Source organism: Microtus oregoni, unplaced genomic scaffold, assembly GCF_018167655.1.
Source record: "Microtus oregoni isolate MIOR12 unplaced genomic scaffold, Mior012 000110F_ref0000174, whole genome shotgun sequence".
NCBI classification, from domain to species: Eukaryota; Metazoa; Chordata; class Mammalia; order Rodentia; family Cricetidae; genus Microtus; species Microtus oregoni.
In genome coordinates this window covers 1,939,846-1,959,993 of record NW_024544728.1, presented here as the reverse complement: position 1 = coordinate 1,959,993, position 20,148 = coordinate 1,939,846, and the positions used below count along the sequence as shown (strand labels likewise).

General features: G+C 43.4%; 1 protein-coding gene across 2 annotated transcripts in view; it reads right to left on the bottom strand.

The window, feature by feature from the left end:
• Positions 1-3,549: 3,549 nt before the first annotated feature.
• The window catches only part of LOC121443619 (fibrillin-2), a 196,653-nt gene continuing 180,054 nt past the window's right edge, over positions 3,550-20,148 (bottom strand). Inside the window, exons 58-65 of one of the 2 annotated variants that reach the window (XM_041645440.1) lie at positions 18,753-18,878; positions 17,129-17,251; positions 15,106-15,222; positions 14,401-14,529; positions 12,768-12,887; positions 7,328-7,559; positions 5,940-6,114; positions 3,550-4,068 (exon numbers count right to left, since the gene is read on the bottom strand). In XM_041645440.1, the coding sequence (XP_041501374.1) occupies positions 3,694-4,068; positions 5,940-6,114; positions 7,328-7,559; positions 12,768-12,887; positions 14,401-14,529; positions 15,106-15,222; positions 17,129-17,251; positions 18,753-18,878 (1,397 nt within the window). In that variant the 3' untranslated portion in view covers positions 3,550-3,693. The remainder of the gene's footprint in view (positions 4,069-5,939; positions 6,115-7,327; positions 7,560-12,767; positions 12,888-14,400; positions 14,530-15,105; positions 15,223-17,128; positions 17,252-18,752; positions 18,879-20,148) is intronic. The other variant, XM_041645441.1, reaches the window with a different exon arrangement.

The following is a 20,148-nucleotide window of genomic DNA, read 5'->3' as shown; positions in this document are numbered from 1 at the left end:
TCCTCCGTGGGACTACTTAAAGTGAGAGTCCAGATGAGTCACGAGAGGCGTGGGAAGCGGTGGAGTTTTCTCTTCTGAAGAGAAGGGAACTTTTCATATTTCCAGCATATTCTTAAAAGAGCATGCGTATTTCTGAATGGTTAGGTTGAACACACTAAATTGCCATCTTCTATATCAAATATGGCTGTGTTTCGGTCATTTCAATTTCATACTTTCCATTGTTCCCCAAAGTTTTTAGACTCAAGTGGACTAATGTTTTAGACTGTTTAGGTGTGTGTCTCACCTTTAACACAAAGAATCTATTCTGCAAAACAAGATAATTAAAGCCAAATAATGCCTCAGAGAATGGACAGTGTGATGGGTACCGTTCCCAATCCTAAGACAATAAAGCAAGAGTAGATATTTGCTGTGCAGCGAGGTCCGGGTCTGTGCTCTTTGCGCTAGACCCCAGTTCGCGAGCTTCGGGCAAGGGGCTGGAGGTTGAGAATACTCATGCAGATACAGACTGACACACAGACCTTCAATCACTGGTACCAAAAGCCCTTCTTTAATAGCACCATGGAGGCTTAAATACATTGCAGTCAATGGCCAACAGGTGAAAAATCCCATCTTCTGATCCTCTAGGCTAGGCACAGCTTGTAGTAATGCTAATTACAAGGCTCTAGACAGGGAAGAGCAGCTGCAGGCAGGACTCATTAATCCCAACAGATATTTGAATGAATTGTCACTTATATGCTTCTCTGAATTAAGTTCAGAGTTCAGGTGTAGATGTGACTGAGGTCCACACAGTGTAAGGTGCAGCAATAAGGAAAAGAACTAAGCAGGACAAGCGTCTCAAGAGCTCTAAGTCACAAAGCACGTGGGGAGAGAATTCCTGTCACCTGAAGACCATTATCCCTAGTGAATATAGTCACTATAGTCACTGGGTTTGGTTTAGATTCCTGAGTCAACATTGTATTTTTCTGTTTTTTTTTTTTTTTTTTTTTTTTTTTTTTTTTTTTAGAATTACGCTGAGTAAATTTCGGATTAAAATGGGAACGGGAATAAGATAATGCTACTTACAACATCCTGGGTGGTTAGTTCTACGTAAGATGGTATGACGTACAGCTGCCATAAAGAAGGCAGGGATGCTTGTAAGGATCGCGCTTGGGAAAAGCTTTTTGGAATCCCTTTCTTCTAACACATTCTTCCGTGTAGCATGCCTAATGCCTTTTATCTTCTGCATGAAGCTCCCAGCAGTGTAGGTTTTTAAACGTCCTCATGAGCAGGTTTAAGGTTAACTAAGAGCCTTGTTGCTTGATATTCAGAGCCGGAGTCAGATTCGGTTCCAGGTCATTGGACATTACAGAGCTCACGCTGGAGTTTTAATAGACGCCAGATGAAGCTGCGCATGCATGTTGGGCTTTAGAGGATGCCCCGAGGCAAGCACTTTTCTTACTCCACACAGCTAATTTCTGGTTGGCAAAGGACAGAATTAAGATCAGTCATAATATTCCCTTGTTTTCTTATTCCTTGTACGAAACACTTAAGCGTGCAAATCCTACCACGGATTGAATTAACTCGTAGGTCTTGGAAACGTGTGTGTGTGTGTGTGTGTGTGTGTGTGTGTGTGTGTGTAGGTGTGTGTATGTGTGTCTCTGTCCATTTTAGAAACGTATCAAAGGAGGGTTCATGTTCAATCCCCTGCTAAATCTACTCACTTCACAGAGTAGAGTGTGTGGCACTGAAAGGGATAAGGTTTGGATGGCCTTCGGGTGCAGGTCCCATTTTCATTGAGATATGCCTGCTGTTTGCTTTGCTTAAAGATTTGGCTCCATTTAGAGACTTTGCTCTTCACTCTTTTACAGATACTTCAGGATGCTTTAGTACGGCAGCTTCCACAGATTTACTGGTAGAGGAAGGGAAATGCTTTGAGGTCACTGCAAAACTGGGTGCCAGGGAGCTTAGAATTCGGGCAGGACTGAATACTCCCACTGTTTTCCTTGTCTTTCTCTACAGGCCCGGGACTTGAACGCAAACCCTCCTAACTGCGTTTGCAGTTCTTTAGTACATATCCCCGTGAGCTAAGTCCCCAGTGCCTTCCCACAAATGTACCAGCCATTGTAGTCTCAGGAAACTCGGCCATAAAAGTACCCCAAAATAAGCTTTATTGCCAGACAAGTGTCATATTTGATACATAGACCTACAAAAACAAACACAACCAAAATCCATAAGATTTTCCTCACAAACACTTGATTACAAATTTACATTGTTTTTCTTTTTCTTTTACTTATTAAAAACAAACAAAACAAAAAAGCCCCCAAACATTGGATATAGCTGGTTACTACTCTTTGGTGGACACAGGTGTGAGAGGGATGATTGGCAGTCTGTGTGCGCTTTGGCCATTTCATGGATGAGGTTTCAACGCCGGTCCAGGGATGGGTTCTCTGAAGAGGAGAACATGGATGTGTGCTCTTACTGGGACCTGCTGGTGGAGCATCTTTTCAAATGGCTAAAGCAAGCTAAACATCAGTTCATTTTACAAAGGTATTTCATACACAATAAGCTATGATAAAATGAGGCATATGGTGTATAACTACAGTATTAATGAAAAATTCTAAAAAAAAACACATGGGTTTTAAGAAAACAAATAACATCAACATATATTCCTTGGCTGCGTGGCATGATTGTTTGCACATATGGCAATCCTGAAATAGCTTGTACCTAATAAATGCACCATTAATTGACGACAGCACCAAACGCGACAGAACGCCAGGTGTTCCTCTTCCGAGGAACAGCCGTTCTTCAGCTGCCTGGGGGACCACAAGTGTGCAGCGCGCCCTGGTAAGAATGAGGTGTTGTGGGCGGCACATGTGGTCCCTTGAGGTTAGGAGAAGGAAATACAGTACAGTTTGGCCTGCAATGCTCATGGTCTCACAAGCAGTCAAGGTATTTTGCTACAGAGGTCGAGTTTCCTCTACTGTTGCCTGGTGGAGTCTGATGATGTGAAACACTGTCACGTGAGCTGCTCTGGCTTTCATCTTTGGATAGGATCAAACGACATTCGCGTCTTTTAAAACATTGATTACACTGCCCGTTCAGCTCCGTGAGACTTTCTTTCGAATAGTCAGGGGCATACCAGTTGGAGGGCTGGCAGAGAAACCAAAGGAAACATCTCTTGAATGTACTGGATTTTTTTTTCAAAGCACCTCTAAAAGAAATAGCTCAAATTTATAAATCTAAAGAAAACCAAGCGAGTTTCCCTTTTTGTTTACATAAGTTTGTTCATTTCTCCATATATTACTGCATTAAAATAAATAAACATCTATATTTTTTTAATTAGCAACTATAGCAAAATACCCAAAGTGTTCCAGACTGCTAACAGGAAGAAAGCTCACATTATTTGTGCATTTAGTGCCATATGCTGATCTCTTGAATATTTAGGTTTCTTTTTTTTCAATATATTTTAAAATGAAGTTATATAAAAAATACAGTAACTATGTTTGCCTTTGCACTCAAATCTTTGGCCATACTGGAGCCTAAATTACCCCTCCCTGTGAGGGTCGACATTCCAAAGTCTGAATCAGGGAGGAAAGGAACAGAAGTCTTTTTTTTTTTCTCTTTCCCTCTATTTAAAATTAGTCACTGACATTCCAAACACTTCTGAAGGCTGGCGGTGCTGGGGTCGGAGCTGGGACCCAAGTCTGCCAAGGGCTAATACAGTTCAATCTGCAGCTTCATTCTGAGAGCCTCCCCCAGCACCCCCAGGAGGTAGTCAACCTCGTTGTGCTCCTCCAGCTTCCGAAGCTCCTTCTTCCCATAGAGTGGGATGCTGCTGATTTCCAGTGTGTAAGTGCCGGGGGTGAGCTTCTTCTTGGCCGTGTGCAGGTAGCTGAGCCCATTCCTTTGGTGGATTCGGAAGACGCCTTCGTCATTCCCTTGGGAGATGACGTAGCGGATATGGTTGTTGAGGGGCTCAATGGCGGGCACCAGTTCGAGGATGTGCTCCTTGGAGCCAAGGCCAGAGAGGTTGAATTTCATGTTGACTGGGCTGTCCATGGCAACGCTGTCTAGGCTGATGTGCTCCACCTGGGGAAAGAGCGCGAACACACTTGAGTTTTTACAGGGCACACAGTGGACTCCAAAGCCATCCATGGCTGGTGGGTGACAGTCACAGTGGCAGGTTTAGGTTGTTCCCTGTCTGGCCATCAGCTGTCTGTCAAAGAGGCTGTTGTAAAGAGAGGTGGGACAAAGCTTCATCCCGTGGAGGAAGCCCCCCCCCCCCCCCCGCAAATCTTCCTGACTCTCACCTGGCCCCAACAAGATGATTAAAGTTACAGGACTTAGGCCACATAGGTAGGTCTTCTGATGAGTTTATAGGATATGGTACTTATCACTCAGTAATTTTAAACTGAGAGACAATCATTTTGATCTGGTGTCATGGCCCCTCGTAGTTTGCCCATGTTTCAGGGGATGGCCATGTACTTGCACGCCTATGGGCACGTACTGGATACAAGTATATCCAGTGGGACAGTGGGACATTAACTAAAGAAGTGGGGAGGGGAATAGGTTGTGTCCGGAGGTTCTCTACAGGGAGCCGGAAGGCAGAAAGGGGGGGGGGTCCATATGATCATTACACATTTCGTACATCTGTGAAATTGTTCCACATTTTAAAGAAGAAAAGGACAAGTTAAGAAGTTGAGTCTAATTTTATCTTTTCTGGGGTCAAAATGAGAAGACTATTCAACAGTAGGTCTTGTACCCACAGAAACCATCACGCTCAAGGCTGGGCTCTGAGTTTGCAAAGGGTCTCAGAACACACCGAGTCTGAGCCAAGATGGGTGAAAGCCAGCGCTTAGGGCCCAGATAACAGGATCCGAATGTGTCAGTTGGGGTGTGAGGTAGGACTGCGCTTTAGTTACACACGCCAAAAAAGCCATAATGCTTTGATGTGGGTTTGTGCTCGGGTGAGGCTGTGGCTATGATAGCTAAGAGAAACCCATCATTATTTAGACAGAATTATGTTTCATGTACCGCAAGGGGAAGGCTTTATATCTTGGTGAATGATTTGTCATGATTACACATCCTTGAATACTTCAGTCTACTTAAAAGTAAATGTAATATTAACTCGTTATTTAAAATACTATCAGAGATTTTGGGGCTAAATTAGCATAGTCCTATAGATAAGAAAAAGTTCGGGGACCGAGAAAACTGAGACAAGCTGGCAACTGACACAGCCAGTTACTTGGTGACTGTCGTTTCTTTTTTGGCTGTTTTTGTTTTGTTTTCGGCAGGAGCAATTCTCAGCAATATTAATTGGAAAGAGAGGTGACTTGTGAAATCATACTGTCTTGGGCCTCAGGGAAATCACCAGTATCCTTATATGTGGGTTATTAATCTCTGAGAGTTAGTAGCATGTGTCCTATAAGACACAAGGGCTGAGGAACAGATCCAAACCTACGCAGCCTTGGTCCAACCTTACTTACTGGAGGCTGGGAAGTTAGACCTCTAGTTCTTAACAAAAGAAAATTATTTGAAAACAAAATTTTATGATGGGTAAGACCTATAAGCACAGAGCAGGTGACCGGGCTGGGGGACCCACTGGAAAGTTAAAATCGACAGTGTCTTGTATATAACCAGGAAAATTCAGAATCATTTCACTTATGAATTATTTCCAAATAATTATTTCTCAAGCGGGCATCTACTTTGTGGCACAAATTAAGACAAATTGACTTAGAACTGAATTGTTGTCTTCCTCAGGGGTTTGTGTTTTACACATCATCCCAACTAATTTTAATTTTCTTATCTTTACCACACTGGATCTGCCAATGGACCCATTAACTATGCAGATAGACTGAACTGTGCTGAAGCTGAGAGCCTATAAATGGCAATGAGACAAGATGATGTGGGAAACCTTTCTTATTTTAGCAAAGCAGGGTTTCTACCCCAGGTCTACTCACAGCTGAGGCTGGCTCAGGCTCCTGCACGCTCCTCTTCTGCCTGCCGTCTTTCTTGGGGTAGCCATTGATTTTGCACTCATAGCATGCTTCCGGGGACAGGGCATTTTCCTCATCTACCTCCGTGTCCGAAGAGAGGTACTGTCCTTTGTTGAAGCCCATCCCCGAGACACAGTGGCTGTTCGTGAGGAAGAAACACGATTAGACATTATTGTCAGCTCAACAAGTCCATAAACATGGAAGCCATGGAGCAAGCGCGGAACCACTGTTTCTCAACCTCTTGAGGGAATGTCAAATGGCCCTTTCATAGGATTCGCCTGGGACCCTCAGAAAACACATATGTTTACATTATAATTCATAACAGTAGCAAAATTACAATCATGAAGTAGCAATGAAAATAATGTTATGGTTGGGGGTGGGGTCACCACAACATGAGGAACTGTATTAAAGGCTCACAGCATTAGGAAGGTTGAGAACCATTGCCCTAGACTCTTAATCACAAAACCCCATCTTCGTGGTTCTGTTCTTTACCACACAGAGAGTGAGAATTCCCCTTGGTTTGAAACAACAAAATTCTGAGGACGAGCCCTGCGCTGCCTCAGCTTGAAATCCGAACTAGACCCAAGCACGGAAAGGTAGATTTACTTAAGGACCGAAAAGCAGCACTGGACGTCCAAAGACAACGGTAAGAGAAAACTCTGCTGCTTCACAAGCCTGAAGCTGGTTCTTATTGCCCAGGACAGAGATCCCTGCTTTAGAAGCTGGCATTTCTGAATTCCTATTTTAGTTAGCAAGGAGGGGCAATGTGTTGGCTCTGAAGAGACCTGTGCTAGGCCCAGACTTTTTCTGTTACATGTGATGGTATAGCAGTTGGGGGAAGGTTGGTCCATGTCCCTTAGTGCTGCCTTGTCTATGATCTCTTTCAAAGGAGATGGTCCCTATCTCTAGATTACCATCTTCTGCATCACTGAAGAACACCCCCTGGGTAGAAGGGTGTGTGGAGCTAGCACTCAGTAACGAGTGGGAAGATTTGAAGTCAGTTGCCCAAGGGGAGCCAGCCTTGTAGAGAAGGACTGTTCCCTTCCTGGACTACATAAAACCAGAGGAGAAGAGAAAGAGATGAAGTCCTTCCTCAGAGATTGCTGGGCTCAGCATCAGAAAAAAAAAACAAACAAAAAAACACAAGTCATTTCCACGTTGACCTCTTGCAGTAACACACGTGCTGATAAGCCTTCGTCCGGCCTTGAGTAGGAATGAATCAATTGCAGCCCTTACAAGGAGCAAGCAGTGATAACTCGAGTCCTCGGCTCTTTACAAAAGAAGTGACTCTCACTTCTGGTGCCCAAGTCCCAACACTTCTGTCTCTTGGGCGGGAAGCAAGGCTGCCTTACCCCTGTCCCACTCTGAAGTAGCCAGGCGGGCAGCCGCAGAGGTAGCCCCCTTCCGTGTTGGAGCAGCCATAGCTGCACGGGTTGTTGGAGGAGGAGCACTCGTTCACATCATGGCAGGCGCTGGAGAACTGGTCAAAGGAGAACCCAGAGGGGCAGGCACACTTGTAACTCCCCAGGGTGTTGTAGCAGGAAGCGGAGCCACAGGCCCCGGGGTTGGAGCACTCGTTCTCATCTGTCCGAGGAAAGAAAGAAGAGTTTACAGGGGAAGGGGCCTGGACAAGGAAGAGGACGCGGGGGGGGGGGGGGTTGGTCTCCACTGGCCTATCAATTTATAGCATAGATAACTTAAAAAAATACTGTTTTGACTGACTTCAAAGCAGTCAGAGAGTTAACTAAAAAATACTTCAAAAACACATCTTTAAAGGCAAAAACAAAAACAAAAACCCCAAATCAAAACAAAAGAAAACAAAACCTCACACCACCCTTTTCCATTCTAGAAAATTTGTATTGTTTCTGAGTATGTGGGTAGCTCTTAGGGACCGATATTTGCAGTTTACCTAATGAATAATCCTTTGGTTCTCTTTAACAAAGGGTTATTTCAAACGCCATTATTTTAGAGACAGCAGATTGGTATTGCCAGGGCTTGGGGGAGGGAAGAAGCGGGAATAATGGCCGCTGGGTATGGGGTTTCTCCTGGGGGCTGGCAACTGAGACTATTGGGGTAGGTAGGTGCTGCATGTGTCCCTGGGAGGGACACACTGAAGCCATTCAGCTGATGTGATAAAAGGGTGTGTGTCATTCTATTATCAACATTTGTGTTAACTGCCCCTCAGCACGTCCCCACGCCTTTGTGGTTATGGGAGAGGGAGTCTATGGAAAATTCAGAGCCTTTTATGAAAATATTGGAAATGGCCCTGCTTGACTCTGTTGAACTAAGACTGGTTTTAACTGCTCCGGAGCCTTCCTGGTGCAGACCGAGCCTTCTGCGAGGGTTGCATCCCGCCATTAGCTCACACCGAGCTCTTAACCGTTAAATGCTCAGCTTTGGCCCGTGGAAGCCTGGCAGGAGCACCATCACAGGTCTGTTTTCAGTTGCTGTTATCACCGATTCAAGGCCCCACGGTACTTTTGATTTTGGAAATTATGAGCTCGCCTTTAACTGTTGGCTTGATAGATAGCCCTGGGTTTGGCTCCTTTGAGCTTTATTATAACCCAGATTTCACCCTGGGCACAAATCACATCTGGTGCATGGAATTCTTTCCATTCTTGTGACTGAACATGGAGTGTAGAGTGTCTGTGGACATATTTCAGCCCAGGTGGGGAAGCAGGCCCATCTGTGAGTATACATATCCAGGGAATACAACGATTACAGGGTGTGGGGGCGGGGACCTGCAGTGGCTCATGAGATCTCCTAGACGGAGATGGGACTCAGCAGAGGCTGCTAGACAGGAAATTGAACTTCATTAAGCACAGGATAGAGGCTACCCAAAGGGCAGGTAGTAGGTGCACTTTAATGAAATGAGCATAGTTTTAGAATTAAATGAGACAACTTAAGCGTTGAACTATGAGTCATCGAATATAAAATATGCTCGGATTACCTAATGTATGAAATCCCCAGCCTTTATTACACGCAGAGAAAATACATAAATTCTCAGTAACTTGGCTTCGTGGGACCTGAATGTGACCAGTGTTTTATTTCTATATTTGAGAGACTTGGGATTCTGCCCCAAAGCTTCATCCCCATTGATACTTAGTTCTCACATGAACATGCCATATTTCTCTTCTAACATGGCATCTAAATTAGATTATAACTTAATGCCATGTTCCCACTATGACTTCATTCAGGCATTGGGTTAGGATGAAAAATTACCAAGAAAGCCAATTGAATTTGAATATTACACTTACAAGAACATTTTAGAACAGGATAATGTCTCTGGAAGCATTGAAAGATCTCATATGTATATGCTATAAATATATAGCATGATAACATTGTATGTGTTTAGTAAAGTATGGCCTTGTTTGAGATATGCTGTGAATTAAAATGCCTTGCTAGGCTATGTTGGGATTATTTTTGAGAAGTTTACACTATAGAAGAAACTGAAAGCGATCAGCAGTAAACAGCAAAAAAATTTGCATACTGAAGCATTTTCTTCACGGGCAAGGGTTTGTAAGAGTCATGCATTTTCAATTCTGAACAATCACAATACATGTCAGGGGTTGAGAATGCTACCCACATCTGGACAGTCTATGTTCTAAACGTTCGATTGATTCCCTGGGCTAACTTACAGGAAACTGACTAAAAGTGGTAAACTTTCTAAAGTGGGAGTTTGGGAAAGGCTTTTCCAAAATGGACACTTTCAAGAGAACTTTTCCTTTCCTTGAATTGGTGGCAACGTGAATAGTACCATAAACTTACGAGTCTCCGCTTGACAAGAGTTTGCTGCCCTTACTGACAGCTTCGGCTGTGCTCTAGAGGCCTCTGGGAAAACTCCTTGAAAGTCCTCTTCAGAGCCTCCTACCAATCACAGGGCACTGATACCAGCAGTCACAGAAAATCTCAACTTTGTTATGGTTCTTTTACTTATGCGAACTTGTTGCTTTTGTTAGCTTCCTGGCTGGAACAATTTCACTCTGTTTCTGCCAAGTATCTGAGCTAACGTTCCAACTGTTCCATGGTTTAAAGGCAAGAAGAGTGCCGGCTTTATCAGAGGCCAGCTGAATCCCTGGGAGGACCCAGAACCTTGGAAATCAGTCTCTGCTTGTCTACCAAGGGAGTGGCTGTTTAGAGATAACCATTTTAGGAAAGAAAAGCTCCTAACCAACCCTGGCAATTGGGAAGACCTGCTTATGTACTTTTGATCCCCTTTCTTTCTGGGTCTCGCTGGCCTTGGATTCTCCTGCTTTAGTCTGTGGGTGCTGGGACTGAGGGCACACGCTCCCACACCTCATCCTTGGCGGGCGCTGCTGCCCTGCTCAAGGTGTTTCTCTCCTCAGAAGGCACACGGGTCTGGATCAGGGCTCGGGCAGCCTAGGCTAGAGCACTTAACTCAAGGTATTCATGAAAAGGCAATGGAAATGGTACGTAATCCTTTCAAATATCACTCAGGCAATTTCAAATAGAAACTCCACAGTTACTAGAAGCCTGTGTAGAAAGTTTTGGACTGGATGTTTATAGGTCATTTCAGAAGTGTAAAAACTTGAATCCATGACTTGTCCGTGCTATCATTTCTATTTAAGTTCCCCTTAAACCCAAGAATTCCGTGTGAGATAACTTATAGAGAACCATCCTTTCGTCTTATGTTTTGCAGAGCTAATCCAGAAGCCTATGGTCCTTACTAAAATGATGGCCTTGGGAGTTTAGAAACATGGTAATCTAATAAAATTCTACACCATCTCTACTAGTCAAAACCACTATTGTCTGTATGGTAAAGAGCTTGCCAGCACTTGGCCTCAGTATATGAATGAATGTATCAGGTCCTAGGCAATTCTACGACATTCTCTCTCTCTAGTTTGCTGTTTTTACAATCTGAGAGCCCAGGCCTGGCACCCTAGATCTGACCTTTTCTCTTATCTCTCTCTCATTTCTCTCTCTCATTTCTCTCTCTCATTTCTCTCTCTCTCTCTCTCTCTCTCTCTCTCTCTCTCTCTCTCTCACACACACACACACACACACACACACATTTTCTTTGAAGGATAAAAGGAAGTGTATTATATTTATGAAAAAATTTTGCTTGGCAACTTCATTCATTGCTTTGGTAATCATCAAAAAACTTAAGTTTTACCCCTTCTATTTCCCCAGCTGCAGGTCTTTAATTTTTTAAATTATTTTTAAAGTTAGTGTATAACGTAATGGTTTTCATTTGTGACACTTGCCCACATAGAGTCATCCTCCCTTGCTCTAGATCACGGCTGCCTCTGCCTTTCCTCCCACAGAGATGCATTGCTGGTGCGGTAAAGCATCTGCCCCTGGCCTGGCAGGAGGCCACAGTCGAGATAAGAACTTCACAGACCGTGTGTGCTTTCTTCTCAGCTCATTGAGCTGTCATTAGGAAATTCTTTTGAGAAGAACATAAAAGACCAAACCGAGTCAGTTCGTTTGGTCGATCGTTACACTACATTTGAATGATGTGATGTGTGTAGGTAGCTTAAATCACTTCATAGACAAGAAGGCATCCTGCCATTCTCTGCGGTGTGTGTGTGTGTTGCGGGGGGAGGGGGTTGGAAGCTTCATTTCCCTACTGATTGGTAAGGCAAGCTTCTACTCTCAAGATGTGCTGGACAGTGCAGCTATGGAGTATGTTCGAAGAGAACCAAGAAATCGGGCATATGCTAAGTGAGTTTTTGACCAGTGGTTTCCATGATTATGACCAGTGTGAAGAATAGAATGAAATGCCTGTGTGTTTTCTTTCGTAAGCGTTTTTGTCTGGAGTGGTCAGCAGCACTCGCTGTGACTAGTCGCCTTTTCTATGTTGAGACACTGTATTAAAGCTGCGAGACAGGAGAGCACAGATGGACTGGCTTCAGTTCTTATACTTCCTGACCAGGCATGGTGGTGTATGCCGGTTGTCACATACCACAGCCCTGGGAAGCAGACGATGCAGGCCAGCCTGAGGCTACATAGCAAGTTATAGACAAGCCCGGCCTGTGTAGTGATAGTTCATTTGGATTTTAATAAATAAAGCTTGCCTGAAGATCAAGAGAGTAAAGCAGCCCCACTGGACAGTCTTACAGACCAGGTAGTGGTGACACACACCTTCAATCCTAGTAGCCACACTAGTTGCCATAGAAATGGGGCAGTGTTGGTGCATGCTTTAAATCCCAACCCTAGAGAGAAATATAAGACGGGAGGAGACAGCTCTCAGACACAGTCTCATTCTGAGACTCCTGGAGGCAGGATCACCGTTTCAGACTGAAGTAGAGGTAAGAGCCAGTGGCTGGCTGTTTTGATTTTCTGACCTTCAGGCTGAACCCCAATATCTGTCTCTGGGTTTTTATTAGGCGTGCTACAGAACTATATGAGGCCCTGTCTCAAAAAGGAGGGGAAGGCTCCTTTAGATTTCTAAGAGGGTAAGGCACAAGGAGTTCTTCCACAGCCTAAATCTCACAAATTACTGATGAAAAGCAGAAAAGCAGGGCGAAGGAAGACGTTTTTGATGCCATCCTCAGAAACCTCACAGTACACCAAAGAGAGAAAATGATTACACCTGTAGGTGATGTGTCTTTAAATACCTCAGAGACAGGTTTATCCTGGATCATGTCACAAGTACAGGGCCCAGTAGAAAAAACCCCCAGTGTGCATCAGTGTTTTTGTGCAGACTTCCCCCATCCACCTTCCTCACAGTGAGCAGGGGTGGCATGGAACCCTGGGCTGGATTTGTGCTAGGCAAGTGCTCTACCACTAACACTAAAGTGAGAAAAGTAAGTGCCCGGGAACGCTCACCAACACACTGATTCCACTGGTAGTGTTGAATGTACCCCTGTGGGCAGCCGCACCGATAGCCACCCAGGATGTTCTGGCAGCCATGTTGGCACCTGTGGTTCCCGTCACATTCGTCGACATCTGCAAAAACAACCCAAGGACGATCTTTATACGGTCCCTTGTTCAGTGCGTTCCAAACACAGCCTTTCAGGGGACACACAAACAAGGCATGGCATGCAGAGAGGCTGGGCCTTCCTGCCACAGCATCGTTAGTCCGTGGTGGTGCAAAGAATGGTTATGATAAGAAACCACCTCATTCTTCGTGCTGTCCACCAGACCCTGGCACAGCAGCGCTCTGAACAACAGCTTAATTTCTGCAAATCAACCCTAGTAACCACAAATATGGAGGATTTTGAACTGATTAGCTCCATATGGTATGATTTATTTGGTAAATTATATATATATGTATACGCATAATAATACACACACACATATATGTACATTATAGATTCTAGTTGATTCAAAATGTCTCACATGTAATCCTCATTGCGGGGAAGACACAAAAGCCATGGAGATATCTACAAGGTATAATGGCTTTGCATGCAGATTTTTTTTTTTTGTTGGTCAAGGCGAATTAGATGCAAAGCCTTTTTAAGTCTTTGAATATGTTGTTATTTTTAGGCAAGATGTGGTATGATACATATGGAATAATTTCTTTGTTAATATATGCATACACTCTTGGAATGACAACTAAGGCTTTGAAATCTACCCCAAAAGAGTGAAGTAAAATTGGCATGTCTGATGTGTGTGTAACAAATTTACATGGATAATTAATAAACGGTATCTTATGTGGATGGTTGTGAGCTGAGTTCACACATGGCAAGCAGCTGTAGGTTCAGAATGCTTTCAATGTCTATTGACTTCAAATACAAAATTAAAATTTTCTAAAGCAAAAAAATTGACTGAAAAATAATACAAAAGTCCTACAATTCTTACAAAGAACATTTAAAAAAATTGATTGTTTCTAGAGTTGAAAACCATATATTCCTTGGAATAACTTTGAAAAGGATAACTAACTCAATTCTATAAATTGCAATACATTCTAAAGATATAGATGTGAGGAGGCCCTCAACATTAACATAATCATTTTCCCGTACCTGAGCATCTGCCAAGGAAACACTCAAGACCCATGAGTCTTACTTATCTCCCAGTCAGTGTTCTTTTTGATTTTGGAAAAAACAAAACAAAACAAAACACTTATTTCATGTGAGGCACCGTAGGCTCTCGTGAGTAAAGAGCATGGGGCAAGGGCTTCCGTGAACAAAAGGAAGTGTGTGTGTCTTTGTATGTGATGTGCATGCATGTGTGTGTGTGTGTTTGTGTGTGTTCCTCTACTGTGCTCCCCCACAGAAATTGAGGCGGGGTCTTTTGCTGAAGTCCGAGCGTGTGGATTCCTGTCGTCTAGCTCTCCACCTTACTCCACAGAGTCCATTCTTGCCTCTAGAGCCCTGGATTACAGAAGAGGCACCATGACACATTTACTTGGGTTCTGGTGAACTGAACTCTGGGTCCTCAGGCTGGCATGGCACATGCTTTATGTACTAAGCCGTTTCTGAAGTCCAGATGTTAAGGATTCGTGTGCACATGAACTCACCTTCACAGTTGAGCCCAGAGGCATCAAGAGAGAACCCTCTTTGGCATTCGCAGCTGAAGCTCCCAGGGGTATTTTGACAGATTCCTTTTGCTCCACAAAGTGAAGGCTGAGACCCACATTCATTATTGTCTAGCAAAGCAACAAGATGGATGGAAAGAGTCAAACATTCTGGTATGTAGTATGTGAACTAAATCTCTCTGCATGGAATGAGCAGATGGATACAAGCTCAAGTTTCCATTATGTGGAGAAAGCGTTTTAGACAACGTTAAGTCTGAATTTATTAGCAAGAGTAGCATAAAAAGTACATTACTCAGGGACTTGAAACCAGAATGTATTTTAGAGTTATTAGAGGCACCACTTTGGATAACATAGACTAAGAATCTCTTAACATGTGCCTTCTAAAATAAAACTAAAAAAACCCCAGTATTTTTATATTATTTTTATATTAATATTAGCCTTTTATCATATTTTATCTGAGCATCACAGCAGTACGGGATATGAAATTGAAGCACTGCCTCCAACACAAAAGTGTGTTGAGGGCTTCTGCATCTGACGCCACAGCTCAGGACGTTACGTGGAAGCGCCGCACAGTGTGCCCACTGCACAAATGCATTCACGTTCCCTACAACTTCTTCGGACCAGACTGCAATGTGGCCCTGCCCCCACCAGACATCTGCAAATTACCTCGACTCTCATTTGCCTTACCGATGCAGGCAGTGTGATGCTGGGTGAAACCGGGGGGACATTTACAGGTGAACCCCCCGAGGGTGTTGACACAGAGGAACTGGCAGTTGTGCTGTTTGGTTTGACATTCATCGAGATCTGCAATGACAGAGAAGTCCAGCAGGATCTGTTCAGTTATGAATAATGTGGTCTCATGAATCCACAGGAACTGTGCGTTTTCTCCGGGGGCGTTTGGTTTAAATTTCAGCTACAGTCTAGCAAGGTTCACGTATGCTTATTAGGAAGGGTTTGAATGTGCATATTAAACATGCCTAAGTGTGGAAGGCTACCAGCCAGGACAGGGTGGCTAAAGGTTTTTAGGGCAAAGCTTTCTTCTTCTTCTTTTTTTTCTTTCTTTCTTTCTTTCTTTCTTTTTTTTTCAGAGACAGGTTTCTCTGTGGCTTTGGAGCCTGTCCTGGAACTAGCTCTGTAGACTAGGCTGGTCTCGAACTCACAGAGATCCGCCTGCCTCTGCCTCCCGAGCGCTGGGATTAAAGGCGTGCGCCACCACCGCCTGGCTAGGGCAAAGCTTTCTTAAAGTAAGAACTGGATGGGCAAAACATAGCAAGTCCACCATTTTCAAAGCTAACATGGAAAAGCAGTCCTTGTATTTAATGTACTTTAGGACATGGATGGTTACCTATTAAAGGGACTACTAAGTAAAAAGAGAGTTTGGAAATGGCTTAGCAGATTCAAACGGGAACACCATCACTAAGATGAGAGGAAACAACAACTTAAGTTTCTGCTGGGCGTGGTGGTGCATGCCTGCACAAAAGACAGTAATAAACCCTAAACCAGAGCCAAACAAACAAAAAACAAAACAACTGGAAATTTAGAAGTAATGTCTGGACTCTTCTTATAGGAAACTCAAGATCTGATTTTTGGTTTGAGAGAAACTTAATTTGGGAAAAGCAAGTTCCCTCTACAGCGGAAGGTATGAGCTCCACACATTTTATAAACACTGTGAAAAGTCAGTTCACGCAAACCATTTCTCTAAACAGGGGCAGGAACAGCCCAGAACTTGCTGCTTTTTCTGCACTTATTTTTTTTTAATATGGGTTGGAAACAAAACCTTGCTTGGCAGAAAATACCATCTGTTCACTCCATTAGTATCATGATTGGGAGGGTCCATGTAAAATCCAACACAGTATGGCACTGAAGCCATTTTTAGTGATCACGTTTAGCATGGTAATTACTTTTAATACTCCACGGAACGTGACCCACACACTGACTTTTCTCCGTTCTACAGGAAATGTCAGTGTAACACTGTGGAGAGATGAAGTCAGACATAAGCAGCAACAGGAATTCTAATTTCTCACGCATTGTTCCAACTCTTGCTTCAATATTTTTTTAACTAAAAAGTTACCATATGAATGCATGGATTATGCTATTTTCATACACATGCATCATTGTAATTTTTCTCAAATTTACCCCCATTATCTCTTCTTGTTTTTCCCTCTTGCCTCTGACCATATCCCAAAGAGTGTTCTTCAACTTTCATGTCATGCATATTTTCTTTTACATTTTTATTTTAAAAGTTTTTAAAATTGGTATTGAAGGCGGCATACTAAAGCTTAGGTTTCATTATGGCATTTCTCCACTCCTTTAACAAAGTCTAGAGTCTGTATATGTCAGAAAACATGGTATTTCCATTTCTGAAGTTGGTTTATTTTGCTTAATGTGATGACATCGAGTTCCACCCTCTTTTCTTTTGATGTAATTTTGGGTTTTTTGGTTGGAGGGGAAAAAAAAAAACAACCACCATTATGTGTGCGTGTTTGTGTGAACACGTGCAGACATTTTGTGTTTTTTCTTTTTTTTTTTTAATTTCTAAGAAGTGAAATACTGTGACTTAGATTTTAAGGTCCTCTTTCTTCCATAATGGGAGGCCTGGTGCAGTTTTCTGTGAAGCAGGGTTTTAATAGGGGAAGTATAAGCTACGACTCTGATCACTAAGAAGCAAATGTTACTGAAGAAACAGACAAGGGTGGCCGGCTCCCCTCACCTTTGCATGTCTTTCCGTCCTCCTGCAGGACGTATCCCCGGGGACAGGAGCACTGATAGCTGCCCTCTGTGTTCTTGCAGATGAAGTTGCACGGTTTTGGAGACTGTGAACATTCATCAAGATCTACGGGGAAGGAGCATGAACATGAGAGCCCTGGTTACACGAAACGGCCAGCCCTTCTCCCACCTCCACCTTCCCACTTCATCTTTCTTGATTTTCCTCTGCCACTTACAGTGGCATCCAGCCAGAGAAAAACAACTCTTAGAACCGTTTCCTCTAAGGTAGCAGACTGGCCTACTGTGAAGATCAATGCACACATCTTGGATAAACCTTGTAATGTCTAGACAACTGTCTGGGTTCAATTTTTTTTTCCTTCAGATTCATTAGGCTGGCTTAGGTCCTGGAGGCTTCATCAGTGGCCTCTCCCACCTTGCGCCTTCTGGACATTCCCATTTCTTCACTGTCTCTCCAGAGTGGATTTATTCTGAGCCACTGGCTCCCTGTCGCTGCCTCTCATGGATGTCCAATGAGTGCTCTATTCACCCGTCAGCCTCTCATCACCTTTCCCTCCTTTTTTTTTTTTTTTTTTTTTTTTGGCCTTTGTAGAAAGGCCATTCACAGACTCACTGCTAAGCCATACTGAACTGTCCTTGCAGGGACGAACCACCTCTTTACTGCCAGGTCTGGGACTGACAGCTGGGAATCTCTATTTCCTCCACAGAGCTCACAGGATGGAGGACTTGACATGGAGAAAGTTCTCGATTAGCAACCTGCTCCTGGCTCCTCCTGTCTGCTGTTTCTACTGCATGAGTCAAATGTGTACGAGGGGTCAGTTGGCTTTTCCTAAATCCGATGTTTGTATGCCAGGGACTTGTTACTAAAATGGGTAATTTAAGAGGATATTGCAGAAGCTGAGGAAATACAAAGAAACTAAGAAATGCTTGAAAGACAAAAAAAAAAAAAAAACAAAAAACAAAAAAAAACACCTAGGGCTGATGAGAGAGGGGGAGTTGATTGGGGAGGGGGAGGGATAAGGGAGGCGGTGGCGAGGAAGAGACAGAAATCTTTAATAAATAAATAAATTAATAAAACAACCTAATTAACTAACTAAATAAACAAATGAAGGCTATTCTCTAGCTTTCCTTTTGCCACAACATGGTGTGCATCAGACAATAAAAAATAAAAATTTAAAATAAGATACATTGTAGAACAGCCAAAAGATGCTGTAACAAGACTGCTTGCAAGGAGAGATTCTAGATGATGCCTAGTTGCTTCGTTTCATGAAAACTGTAGAAATGCATCTGTTTCACACACAAACACACCGGAGTCACAAGAGAAGACTTTTCCACCAATTACATGCACATTTGTAAATTTTAAATTAAATATAAAATGTTAAAAGCACATTTTTCAATATTTATGTTTCCCTGACGACACAGAATTCGAGATGGAGTGGACCCCGCGCCCCACACAAGGAGACGAAAGGCAAGAACACCATTGTTAAGAACAGCACCCTTGACAAGTCCAGCATCCTTTAGGGGAAGCGGCATAGACAAGCACTCCACTGACTGCACCTGGTCTGGAGGAAGCAGGAGTTGCCAAAGCCCTTTTTACAACCTCCTCTTACCTACGCAAGCTGTCCCGCTGATGTCGGTGGTGTAGCCAACCTTGCAGAAGCACCGGAAGGTGCCCATGGTGTTGACACACTGGCCATTAGAGCAGAGGTTCGGCATCACCTTACATTCGTCAATGTCTGCACAGCAGGAAATAAAGAGAAAGGAAAAGAAGTTTATGTCTGAACAGTGGGGGCGACCGGAAATGAAGAGGAAAGAAGGACAGACTGAGGTGGCAGTGAGCACCACAAAAGTTCCAGCGTCCCTTTTCATTGTTCAGGGAATGCTATGGGGAGGGGAACAAAATCACCTGAAGAGCTGGGGAGAAATAAATAAGGAAGGCCACGCTGCAGGCTTATGCTGGACTGTTTATCCATTCTGCATTCTGAGTAGGAGTTACTATTTTTTTTAAATATGTATTTCAGGAAGCCACACTATACAGATTTGGGCCTCCAGTTCCCATCTGCCTTAGATCGGAAGGAAGGCTGCTGTTAGCAGCCAGGCTAACAGAAATGTGAAGGAGAAATCCTATCATAATTCCATCTGAAATACTGATGCCTTTATGTGTGTTCTACACATATGAATCACAAGAATATTCTTGTGTAATGTTTTATAGAGGTGTGTGTGCATAGATATGTAAGCACCTGTGTACAGGTGTGTGTGTGCATAGATATGTAAGCACCTGTGTACAGGTGTGTGTATAGATATGTGAGCACCTGTGTACAGGTGTGTGTGTATAGATATGTAAGCACCTGTGTACAGGTGTGTGTGTATAGATATGTAAGCACCTGTGTACAGGTGTGTGTGTATAGATATGTAAGCACCTGTGTACAGGTGTGTGTGTATAGATATGTAAGCACTTGTGTGCAGGTGTGTATAGATATGTAAGCAGTTATGTACAGGTGTGTATGTGTATAGATATGTAAGCACCTGTGTACAGGTGTGTGTGTATAGATATGTAAGCACCTGTGTACAGGTGTGTGTGTGTATAGATATGTAAGCATTTGTGTACAGGTGTGTGTGTATAGATATGTAAGCACCTGTGTACATGTGTGTGTGTAGATATGTAAGCACTTGTGTACAGGTGTGTGTGTATAGATATGTAAGCACTTGTGTGCAGGTGTGTATAGATATGTAAGCACCTGTGTACAGGTTTGTGTGTATAGATATGTAAGCACCTGTGTACAGGTGTGTGTGTGTATAGATATGTAAGCACCTGTGTACAGGTGTATGTGTGGAAGCCAGTGGAACTCCCTGATTAGGCCAGGCCGCCTGGACAGTGAGCTTGTTTTCACCTCCCTACCACTCCTGGCCTTTCAAAAACGTATGTGCTGGGAATCTAATTCATGTCTTCATGCTTGCAAGATAAGCACTCCACCCAATGGAGCTATCTCCCCAAGCCACACTGCA